The sequence below is a fragment of the Andrographis paniculata genome, unplaced genomic scaffold (genome assembly GCF_009805555.1).
Source record: "Andrographis paniculata isolate CXL003 unplaced genomic scaffold, ASM980555v1 Contig60END, whole genome shotgun sequence".
Classification (NCBI taxonomy): Eukaryota; Viridiplantae; Streptophyta; class Magnoliopsida; order Lamiales; family Acanthaceae; genus Andrographis; species Andrographis paniculata.
Window position 1 is genome coordinate 2409783 of NW_026137596.1, and position 12827 is coordinate 2422609.

General features: G+C 34.3%; 2 protein-coding genes across 7 annotated transcripts; one reads left to right on the top strand and one right to left on the bottom strand.

Moving 5' to 3' along the window:
* Positions 1–695: 695 nt before the first annotated feature.
* LOC127259243 (DNA repair protein RAD51 homolog 2) lies at positions 696–8374 on the bottom strand. Of its 6 annotated transcripts, none has more exons than XR_007840460.1 (14): positions 8245–8374; positions 7783–7896; positions 7531–7683; positions 6433–6536; positions 6296–6359; positions 5772–5827; positions 4732–4812; positions 3952–4011; positions 3783–3874; positions 3362–3481; positions 2643–2786; positions 2214–2273; positions 1887–1988; positions 696–843 (listed from the first exon to the last, which is right to left on the bottom strand). XR_007840460.1 is itself a non-coding variant. In XM_051286431.1 (13 exons), exons 1-12 carry the CDS (start codon positions 8326–8328, stop codon positions 2254–2256), a joined length of 1080 nt encoding a protein of 359 aa, XP_051142388.1. In that variant the 5' UTR covers positions 8329–8374; the 3' UTR covers positions 1642–1988; positions 2214–2253. The 6 variants fall into 6 exon arrangements, 3 of the variants coding, with proteins under 3 accessions (XP_051142388.1, XP_051142387.1, XP_051142389.1); XR_007840461.1 differs by lacking the exon at positions 696–843 and adding an exon at positions 1266–1462; XM_051286431.1 differs by lacking the exon at positions 696–843 and having other exon boundaries at positions 1642–1988; positions 6433–6524.
* Positions 8375–9351: 977 nt separating this feature from the next.
* On the top strand, positions 9352–12703 carry LOC127259268 (probable serine/threonine-protein kinase PBL7). The gene is made up of 5 exons (XM_051286476.1): positions 9352–9708; positions 10948–11213; positions 11329–11518; positions 11626–12017; positions 12110–12703. Exons 1-5 carry the CDS (start codon positions 9582–9584, stop codon positions 12434–12436), a joined length of 1302 nt encoding a protein of 433 aa, XP_051142433.1. The 5' UTR covers positions 9352–9581; the 3' UTR covers positions 12437–12703.
* The last annotated feature ends 124 nt before the right edge of the window (positions 12704–12827 follow it).

Genomic DNA, 12827 nt, shown 5'->3' on the forward strand with positions numbered 1-12827 from the left:
AACCATCAACTTATATAATAATATTTATGCATAAAGGAAACCTTTATTAATTACATTTAATTTGTATAGGTTGTGAACGTGTAAACTTCTGCTTCAAAGCCTTATCCATTGCTTTGACACTAACATTTGAGCTTTGACTATGAATTAAAGAATTTTTTTTTTAAAATAATATATTCCAATATAATTGCATTATTTGATTTGATTTGGCCTTTTTTTTTTAATTTTTTTTTCATTTCAATTTAATTGGTATAAGTTAGTATGTAAGTATATATATATTTTTTAGTAACTCACATGTTACTCCTCGAATCACAATGCATACCAAACGTAACGACTTGCAAATTGTACTAGCTAAAAAGTGACACTAGATGAAATTATATATTGGTCCATCTATTTACACACTTTTATTCAAATGAATATAAATAAGAAATAGTTTATATTCAATTAGCAGAATTTATAAATATAAAATATTAATTTAACACTATATCATGAAAATAATTTAGAATACATTAATTAGCCTAATTTATAAATAGAGGAAACTATTGATTACTAATTAAAAATATGGCTAAAGTACCTCTATCCAATTTATCTATTTTTTAACCTATAATGAATGGGCATATAGTAATACTTTACATATATACATTCAAAAATAAAATCAATTATTCATATATAATTAACGTAATAAAGTGATTTAGTAGTAGCAAATTATAACAATGAAAGGAATTATTAGTTGCAATAATAAAAAGACAAACCCATTATTATTATTATCATCATTATTATTATTAGTTCATGATAGCTGGAATCATTCGTCAGGTACTTTTCCATTCCGAACAAAAAAAGAAGAGCCTGGAAACCCAAAACAAACATAAATCATACTTATATATATATATATATATATAACAAATAAAATTCTTGACTGACCAGTAGAAAAGGGACAAAACATGTCTTAGAATTGAATGCAGAAGATACCAAAGAAGAATCTTAGGGTGTGTTCGTTTGTAAGATTTGTGCAAAATCTTACTATTCATTCAATTTTTCCCCCCAAAAATATCAAATCAAACACCTATTTTTTATTTTTTATATTATACTAAAAATCAATTTTACATTCAAAATATCACATCAACACATATTTATATCACATCGTACAACTATTCAAATTCAAAATTTTTACTATTCAAATCCTAACTCAAAATCCAAACCCCCAAGCAAACACACCCTTAATAAAAGGCTCAAATTTGGGTTAATTGATATTGGAGTAAAGTGGCCACTTCCACAAATATAAAGCAACAACAACGAGTCGAAACGTACATGTAGACAAACATTTACTGCAACACATGTAGCATAAGTATCAAGAACTCCTAGGTACATCTCGTGTCGAATTCCTTGTATAGATCATTAAATAGGCAAGGAATCAGGGCAACACAAACTGGAATCCCACCCCTACCCCAGTTGTTAATATGGTCCTCTGTGGTTGTTAAAGAGCAGACAGACAGGTCCATTATCCATCACTATTACTAAGCAGACTTTCTGTAAATCCATTTCATCACTAACTGAATTCAAAGCCATTTATTGCAGAGGTAGAGGTAGATACAGGTGTGTGCACGTATCTGTTATCTAGTGAAGAAGTTAAATATGTGCCGAAAGCATCTAAAGTATGGCAATGGGTAAATAATTCTGGTGAAACTTGATTCTGGTTGTTCAATCTAATAACTGCTACAGATACAGTGTAAAGGAGTCCACATTTTGTTTTAAGTTTACGAAAATAAGTTTGTTATTTTCAACAATGAGGAGTTGAGAGGAGGTTCGATAAATTTTGGAAGATAACGATGAACCACTTGTTTGCATGCATATTCAAACAAAATCATAAACATGGAGACTAATTATTGCACCTGTGATTGAAATTACCAGCTCTATCTGCTTCTGTACACTGTTGTTCGGATCATACTGCGTGGGCTCTACACCTACTTGCATAGGACATGAACATAAAAAGCCTGCAGACGCAACGAGTTGATGAAATGCCTATATTACAGTCAATAGGGTACGGTTTTGGAAACAACTAAAGTAAAATGTGATGATTTTTTATTTTTTTTTGTTGGGATTGTGTTATAGAGATCGTAAAATTTATGCAATATGGATATTTTAAATTGTTCAGAAATAATACACGATTCAATTAACGTTATCTAAAGGTGTCAAAAGAACAATAGCCGGTTGGATACCTCGGTACCTCCAGTGTTCATCCTCCAAACGGCCATTGTGTTAATAATTAATTATGCTACCTGCATCATGTATGTGTAAACTAAATTAATTACTGAATCAGTAATAATAGGCAAACTAGTAAACATATTCTATATGGAAGAAATTAGATGAAGGGTTAGGGAGAAACATAATGCATGTTTTGAAGGAATTAACAGAGAAATCACAAAGAAATGATACAATTCCCCACCAGATTAAGTTTTTAGGAAGTGATCATTTAACATTTATGAGATGGCCCTGTGGCTAAATGCCCAGCATCACTTAATTTTCTACGCAAGAATTTACATGGATATAAAACAATACACTGCATGCTTAAAATTTATGATGAGAACATCATAGAACAATGGTGAAAAAAAAAACTGTTTTTATTCATATCTGCAGTTCTATTAGACCTTGACTGTGTATTGTGTTGGCTTCCGGCCCAAGTATTTCTGTGCTCTCATCATTCAGCAATGAAATCCCGCATGCCGTTATGTTGAAAAAGAATCCTACAGATGGTGATTTCGGCGATTTTGCTATCTTTATAAACCTTTGTGCTGCATGCCACAAACAGTTAGCAACCATTTGATGAAAACTCATTAAGGTAATTAAGATTCACATGATATTAGAAAGATTCTCAATCTTGTTGAAAAAAAAAAAAAAAAAAAAAAAAAAACACTGATGAGAAAGCTAGCTCTAAGCAATATCCTATTTTTTTCTCTTATTATTATTTTTATAGATTCACAACTTGTAGAGATAATGTATAGTTTTCATCTACAGAAGAATCATCACAATATAACATCCATCGAGATCACAGCTAAAAATTACTTGCAAATATTAAAGGTAATTGTATTTTCGTAAACAAAATGTTTCAACTTGAAGCATCTAATTGAGATTGAAACAATAATAGATATCATGTGCGTTCTTAGTGAGCTACCTGGTTAAGTTTGAATATTTCAATTGTTTATTTTATTGAGATAGTAAGTTCATATATTTGGTAACGGCCAAAAAACAAACTAAGCCGCAATAATAGTTATGAAAGGAATGTAAGCTAAAAGTATGAATTTGCATAGGGTCTTTGAATGAAAAGTCTTGACATAGATTTGCTCATGGTGGGATGAAGCAACAACACCTGATCGATATTCTAGCACAAGACGAATGCTGACAGCATGAGCCCAATTAATCCCGAGAGCAGCAACAAGATGAGAATCAAATTTGGGAGGATCCTCTACAGTTTCATCTCTGCACTGCACTGCACTGCACCACAATTCACTAAAGTTCTTCAGAAGTTCAGAAGAGACCTCACAAGAATTAATCACTATAAATTACTTAAGGAAAGGCAATCTTTGGTTTCATTTTTACTTAAAGGACTTATTCAATCAGGCCAAGCATGGGTTTCTCCTACGTATTTCCATTACCGTGCAAAACGTTTTAGAAAATATTGTTACATGAATATGGAGAGAATACAAGCATAGACCTTCTATATCTAGATAGTAGTTCTCCTGATGATTTGGTCAGTCTCAGGGAGCTTTATCTCTAACCAAGAGCATTACCTTGGAATAAATATTGGGGAACTTCATCATGGCCTTGAGATCGCACTTGATTAGTCACCACCACAGGAATCTGAGAAAACTCTGCTAGTGACCTGAAGTTAAAATGAGACAATATTTATAAATACGAAAACAAAACAACAGTTCAATTAAAGTATTCAAAATGTCTCACTTGATAAATGATATATGCCAACCTAAGTGGTGGTGTCTAGGAGCTCCCTGATCATATTCTCTGCAAAGGAAACACTTTAGACTTAAATGAATAGTAAAATAATATGTTTACAAAACAATGAGCCATGGGTGGATAAAGATATACATATGATCTCTTAAGAATTATTATTGTATGTTGAAGGGGGCAACGGGACCATTGTGCTTTCATGACTTCCTTTATGTAATGTCTATGTGCAACATTTTATCTTCTAAGCACATAGGCGTTCGGACATTACAAGTATCTGTGATGAATACAAACTTACCACCCAAGTTAACTGTGGACAAGTTTGTAAGAATTTAAGTTAAATTAAAGCTAACACAACAGAAACTACTGGGAGGTACACTTGAAAGAAATAAATAAATAAATAACAAATTACAATGGAAGTTATATTTGAACTGAGGTTTTAAAGAAAAAAATTATTCAAGAAAAATTAGGCTTTGAGCAATTTAGGCTTGTAGTTCTATGCATTAATTGTTACTAGGAGGAGAGATTAATTTTAATTCTAAAATTCAATTCAATAATGTGGATCAAGGTTCCCATGTGATTCTATACGATCTCTATTAAGGTTCAAGTAGCAAATGTATAAATTGTATGTCATCATTTTATAAGTGCTAAATTGCATGTCATCACACCAGAATATAGTTATAAGTGCTAAATTCTTGGTGTGATGATTATTTCCTTCAATAAAACTAGTTAACTAAACCTTGCATGCATAACAGTATCAAAGATGAAAGAAATTACCCAGACATAAGAGCTGCCATGCTGTCAATAATAAGCAGTTTTACATGATGCTGGAGGAGTGAAACCTTTATTTGTTGCAAGCTTTTAACAAATGAAAATGCACGTATTAGAGAAGTAGTAATGAAATGGGTACTACATACTATGCATATACACACAGTGGCCGAACGGGATATAGATGGAATCATGAAAATATATTTGACATTCAAGATAATGTTGTCCCAAAATGAATGTTTATTAAGCAAACTAATTTTTTTCCAGAACCTATCTGATGGATTTGCTCTGTGAAGAATGTTTCTGATCAAGTACCAAGACTAGCGCAGATTGGACTTGTCCCAAAATGAATAACAACCTGCAGATATAACTGAAGAAATATCTAGAAGATAAAAAGTTCACCGTCCATAGTTGCAGGCAATTGTAGTACAATAAAGACCACAAAGATATGAACAGTAATATTAGATTACAACCACAAGTTAATGAACATGTTGAACATATTGAAGCATGTTTCTTCATGCTGTCCCTGGTGTTTGGGAATAACTGGATGTTGACATTTCTCTTCTGATATTACAAACTAATAATAATTAGCCACTTAATTAGTCAAATTATTAGTCCGGCTTCTTTTCATTCCACACACAAAGAAACTGCAATGTTGCATCTTTCAGCACTCCGGCTAGGTCAGGTTCAAAGTACACCCAGGTGAAACTGGGAAAACCGACATATCTCAAATGCCATTTTAGTTAAAATATCAAATTGAAAGCAATGGATTCAACTATATATATGTATATGTATAATATATATATATATGAAACTTTTTGTTGCCGATAAACTAAATCCATGGGATCATCATCCTCTCCCTGAAAATTTATCTATTTGTATTTCTCAGTCCAGGAATAAGCCATAATCAGTGACTATAGGCCTAACTTCTATTTTACTATTTACGCACTCTTCAACTTATCAGGTTCTGCATTCAGGCATTTCCTTTCCTTCACCAATCATTAAATTAATAAATGCACTGAGGAATAACATGTACCAATCTTTTCTACCTTTCAGTGAAATCAGATAATGATTCTGGTCGCAAAATTAGAACCCTACCAGCCATCTGCCACCAAAAGGATCAGATCAAATGGGTCATTCATGAATCAGAACATTTTGCATTGCATCCAATAGCCTCACAATCATCTGAACAAGCCCTTCCTTTCTAAGCTAATCCATGTAGCATTTTACACAAAATGGTTTCCATTTATTTGTAAAAAAATTTAAGAAAGATAATGCATTTATCCTCAAAATTAAAGGCTTGAGTTTTCAAAGATTGGAACAATGAAAATAGATGGTGGGTGCTTGATGGAGTTGATCAGGTTCTATATGAACGAGATTCAAGTCCATGGGTGTTCTAAGATGCATCAGCTGCATCTATTAGTGCACTTTCACTTGAGGAAAAGACAATAAAAGACTAATAGAGGAATGTGCTCATGAAGCAAATGGTTATAGCAACAAGGTGGAAGACAAACCATATATATGAAAATGTGGAAAACAAACATTAGCAGCACAATGAATTTAATGTGAATACCTCTTGAGCCAGGCCTTCCATGCGAAATATCTCAGGGAAACTACTAATCCCCATTTCAATCATCCTACAAGACAGGGATACCCTACTTAAATTTAGGCATTGTGCTGGTTTAGAATAACTATTTATTAGATAGGTACCTTCTTGAACTAAATTTGGATTCAACATCAATATACATTACACAGCCACCTAAGCCTCCATACGAAGTAGGCAACGATGCCAATAAAGCAAGCTTCATGCAAAACTATAAGTTCAAAAGGGTAAGATGAGATAACAAGATATATAGAAGCTACAATCATTAACCGAAGGAATTACAGGAGTGAATTCGCTACTATACCATCGATCACTATAAAAAAAACACTAAAAAAGATAAGATGAGATTATTGTTTGTATATCAATTGTCATTAGGAAATTTTGACATAATATTTCTTGAATTTTTTATTTTGAACTTCAAAGAAGAACTCAATCAGAAAATTATTGCTCCTAGTAAAACATTTTACAAAAACGAAAAAGATGTGATTGAGGTAACCACAAATAAACGGACCCTTCAAATTAATAAACAGTAAAGGTATATTCCATACATTTTTATGAGCTGTAGGGAGAGAAACAGTGAGAACAAGGTTAAATTACGCAGCACCATATAACTCATGTGAAACAACAGAGCATATTATGGTTTCTAACATCTTTTATTAAGCCTAGATCTAAAATGAGGATCAAAGCAACCAGTTTAACCACAGGAGTACCTTAATGACCTTGAGTTATTATGGTTAATAGCTTCAACAGAGTGTATTGTGGTAATTACAAATGTTTACACTCACAATGGAAGCCGTACAATATAAAATCCGGTATTATTATCTGGATTGAATTTAATGACATGATAAACAAAATAATTATAATATTCATAGGAATACCATCATACTGCATAGTAGCTTCATGTCTTTTATGTTTACAAGAAGAAAAAATGTGATACTACGCTAGTGAATTGTGAGTAGCATAACAATTTTGGAAACAACAAAACCAATTAAAACTCCAATTGTCCTGCTAATGAGTGACAGATTCTCTAGGTAGAAATGTACTTCTTGGCAAGCTCCTTTGGAATTTAGTCAAATAAATATCAAGGAAGCTACTTTGGCAAGCTCATTATCAAAATATATCTACAAGCACGGTTATACAAGAACCAATATGAAAAAGGTAGCATAAGTATTAGGTTGAAAGATGTCCTGAAAGTGAACTAATACCTGTGTTTTGCCAATTCCTGCAGGACCAACCAATTCCGTCACAACACCAGATGGTATTCCACCACAGAGGGCTGCATCAAGTCCTTTTAAATGCGTTGGTAAATGGCCCGTGAAGTGCTCATTTTGGTTTTTTTGGTCTAGCAGTGACAAGGCCTTACACCACCAACCAAAGATAGTTAAGATAGTGCTTGGGTGCATCATAAGATGACAAACAAAATAACCAAATTCCACAATTCTTAATCATAAATGTACCGTCTGATAGGGTGGGCATGAAATTTCACTAATGTGCGCCACTGCCAATGCCACTTCTTCCAGTCCCATGTCCAACAGTTCCATCAACTCAAACTCACTCAACGATAGTGCATCCTATAAGCGATAAAGTAACAAACATTAACTTGCGGATAATTTTTGTGAACATTAACCTCACCTCACCCTCAGAATTGCTTGCAATCAATTCAAACATCCCCTCAAATTTAACAAGTAAGCTCACGCGTTAAACCAATGGGTGAATGTTAAACTGAGCATAATACACCGAAACTCAGGACAAGAACCCAAAATCTGGATAATCACATTGATGATAGATATAGAACTCGTAAATCACTAAGCCGTACAGTCCTTAACAACACTATTGACAGAAAGATATTGCCGGCAATGAATCATCGAAGAAATACTCGAGGACTGAAGCGTACAGCAGTTGCAACAGAATAGCATTACCTTGGCAGTGATGATGTTACGAGCGGCGAAGACGTTGGCTATTGATCCAGGTAGACCCATTTCCCTAATGAGCTTGTTCGCCATTTCCAGGAGAAAGAACTTCCAGCAGCGCGCAAAGGAAACGAGCGGAATAAACTAAAGAGGGAATACAAATAAACTTCAATATTTTGAGTATTTTATTTTACATAAAATAATTTTAATAGTATGTGACATCCCGTTTTGTATATTCTGCTCTCTAATTATACATTTTTATAAATTTTTCACTAATCTTTACAAGAATATCACATTTTAATATATCTAGGATGCGTTTAGGTCGATTAAGATTATATTATGATATCAATTAATACTACCTCAGTCCATTTTAAACTATATATTTATTTTTTGTATAATTTAATAAATGGTAACTTATATAACAGCATGTGTATTAATGTAAAATTTTAAATATGAGAGAGTTTAACGCAATAAATAGAGTATTTTGTGCAATTTTTACTAAAATAAAATTATATAATTTATCTTTTAATAAATAATAGTATTTTAATTTTAGTGAATAATTAAAAATAATATAAAAATAATTATAAATATATAAAAGTAATAATATTATATAAAATAAAAATATTCATAAAAAATAGAATTTATAGTTGTTATAAAAAAATAATTATTTTTAATTTAATATTGAAAAATATAAATTTGTATATTTGTAAATAGACTAAAACAACATCAAATATTTTTTTATACTAAATAATTTAACGTACCATTCAATCAACGTTCTGATATCTCCATACCCAATTTAGGACGACCGTAACCTACAGTAATCACCTGCTGGCAGATTAAGCAACATCCGACACGCGTCCTGATTTGATTGGAAATTGAGTTAGTTGGCGCCATCCTACCGTGCTCTTGCCCACACTGGATACACTTCACATCAAAGGCCAATTGCCTTTATACGTCACAGGCATGTGACAGAAGAAGAAGAGCTCCCCCGTGAGGCTAACGCTTGTTGAGGGATGACGTGGCGGGCGGTGGTTGGTTGGGCTCTGGTGACCCGGAATGCAGAGTATAATTCCCGGAGTATAAAACCTCTTTTGGAAGGCGGAAAATGAAGCGGGCAAAAGACCAAATGGGTACCGCGTTCAGCTCTCATTCCTTCGCCTCTGCATTGTGTTGCTGAACAACTTTTGTCGTTTTCTGCAGCCTCCCCTTTCCCTGTTCTCCGGTGGAATTAGCCGATCGAGGAACAGGGAATTCATCAAGAAGGCGTGTATATTATTATTATTATTATTATTATTATTATTATACATATAGATAGATATAGAGTGAGAAGAGGAGGAGGGGGAGGCATGGGGATTGGCTGTTTCCCGTGGAGTGGAGAATCATCCGGCAGCAGGAGACAATACAAGCGGAGGAAGAATAATGACAATAATCAGAGCAAGGGAGACGAGGATCATGCGCTGGCGCTATCCTCAGGTATATGAGATCGAGCGAATTTTGGTATAGGATTTTCGTTTTTTCGGTTTTCGTAAAATTATTTTACGTTTTGGCGTTTGATGTGGAAAATGCGATATAATCGGTTATTGGATTGTGATTGACTTGCATTTTCGAGGTTCGTATAATTGATTTATGCTTGGATGTGATCATTCTTACGAGGAAATTATGGATTTGCCTGGTCGTTTTTTCCATTCTCGTTTACAAACATCTAATTCCGTGTTGTAGATCGTAGATCTATAAATTTTAAGTGCAGTTTCAATCGTTTTTACATGATATTTTTGCCTTGTTTTTCCGATGTGATGTTAAATTTGTATATGCATGCATCATCCGCACGTGTTTGTTGGTTTGAATGCTGAATTCATGGACTTTCGGTTGATTGTAATTTGGATGGTTGTGGGTGGATCCATTCATCCATATATGTTTGATGGTTAGGTTCTGGATTCTAATTAATTTGTATGTTCTCTACTTCATCAGGTATGAATGAATGGGATTTGGCATTTCCCATTATTTACAACGGGAACATTTAATATAATATAATCTCGCCTGTCCTTGAATAGTTCTTATTGCTTTGTTCGTTTGATGGATTTTGACAAAATTTCATTATTTATCTAAAATTTTTTCCCCAAAAACATCAAGAGTGTGTTTGTTTGGGGGTTTGGATTTTGAGTTGAGATTTGAATAGTAAAAATATTGAATTTGAATAGTTGTATGATGTGGTATAAATAGGTGTTGATGTGATGTTTTAAATGTAAAATTGATTTTTAATATAATATAAAAAATTGAAAAATAGGGGTTCGATTTGATATTTTTGGGAGAAAAAAATGGGATAAATAGTAAAAATCTAATCCAATCCCCCAAACAAACACACCCTAAATCAAACACCTATTTTTCATTTTTTATATTATACTAAAAATCAATTTTACATTCAAAACATCAAATCATCGTCTATTTATATCACATCATACAACTATTCAAATTCAAAACTTTTACTATTGAAATCCCAACTCAACATCCAAACCCCAAACAATCACTTTGTTGCCGTATTACCTTCTACTCCTGTGGTATTGTAGTGACGAGAATCTGAAAAGGAATGGATCAGCTGGTTTTGCAACATCTCTTATCTGTACTTTATGGGATTTATTTTTTTTGTTTATGACCTTGGAATGATCAGAGTAATTTTCTGTTCTGATCTGTTTCTCCTTATGCATTGGACTGCAGATTTTTCAAATGCTTCGTCTAATTCCACAGAGGAGAAACCTCAAATTGTGTCGCAATCCATAACAGACACTGCATCGGAGATGGATGGTTCGGATTGTTCAGATGGCTGGCAGTCTAATTCTAGTGAAGAGATGAACACCTTCCAAGCAAGGAAATTTAAATTGGCCGAATTGATTGATGCAACGGAGAATTTCAATGAAGAATATTTCCTGGGTGAGGGAGGTTTCGGTAGAGTTTATAAAGGTCATCTGAAGGAGACCAAAGAGGTCAGCCATTGTATTAGAGTAATCAAATTTCTTCATCTATGCTATATAGATCATTTGTGATCTGCACATAAATTGCTGAGGTTAGTCTAATCTTATTTTCTTGGATAACTTGCAGACTGTGGCCATCAAACAACTGGATCGCAGTGGGACTCAGGGTATTAGGGAGTTCGTAGTTGAAGTTCTGACATTAAGCAACGCCGAGCACACAAATCTTGTTAAACTAATTGGTTATTGCGCCGAGGGAGATCAGAGGCTTTTAGTGTATGATTACATGCCGCTAGGTTCCCTGGAGGATCATTTACACGGTAAGTAACACAAATTCATTCCCAACTGGTTTTCAAAAACAGAAAAACAACACATTACATGGTGATTTATGGAATAGCTAAAGAGTAATTGCAATATCCCTTTACAGGCAGTCGATCAAACAGAAAGAACCTCGATTGGAACAAGAGGATGCAAATAGCAGCTGGTGCAGCAAGAGGCTTACAGTATCTGCACACCCAGATGACGCCACCTATTATATATCGTGATCTAAAATGCTCCAACATTTTGCTCGGAAAGGATTATCATCCCAGACTGTCTGATTTCGGTTTAGCCAAAGTAGGCCCCTCCGGAGATCAAACTCATGTATCCACTAGAGTGATGGGGACGTACGGATACTGTGCTCCTGACTATGCAATGACTGGCCAACTGACATTCAAATCCGACATCTATAGTTTCGGTGTTGTTCTCTTGGAGCTTGTTACAGGCAGGAGAGCCATTGACTGTCGAAAAACTGGTCCGGAGCAAAATCTAGTTGAATGGGTTAGTATCTCTGTTTCTCTCTTATTTACAAATTCTTTGCTTCCCGTTAAAAAAGGCAGAGCTATATCTTAATTTTGTTGGCATGCATGCAGGCAAAGCCATTGTTCAGGGATCGTAAGAAATTCCGGCAGATGGCTGATCAGGCTCTAGAAGGGCAGTACCCGGTGCGGGGGCTGTACCAAGTGCTAGCAATAGCTGCAATGTGCATCCAAGAACAGCCGAACCTGCGGCCTCAGATAGGCGATATCGTGACAGCTCTCACTTACCTGTCTTCCCAAACATACTACCCGAAAATCCATCCCGCCCAAGGGCAGCCTGAGAAGAGTCCTTCCTCCGCGCACAGACACAATTCGGATGGAACCGAGGACACTTCCGGCTGCTGCCGAATTGAGGAGAGCCCCGAACCAGCCGGACACTAAGTCGAGACGACGGCGTGACTTGGCGGTACGACTCTTCTTTTGTCTGCTAATTCTATATTAGTTTTCCTTGCTTTGGCTTTGGCTTTGATGGTAAAGCAATATAATTAATTCCTATGTAATGTGTTGTGTATATTCATGTGTGGTTTGAGTTTAATTACTTATACTCGATCGAGGTTCTGCGCATTGCTTAATTGCATGCCTTGTGTGCTGAATTACATGAATTTTGACCCTTGCAATTGCAATGTGGTAAAATATATATATATATATATATATTTTTAAATCGAAATTCATCGCTAGCTGGTCCCAATTTATTTTATTTTTGAACGTTTTTCAAAGATAGATTGTACACCTTCTAATAATATTATCTATTCATCCAATACTATTGTTATTC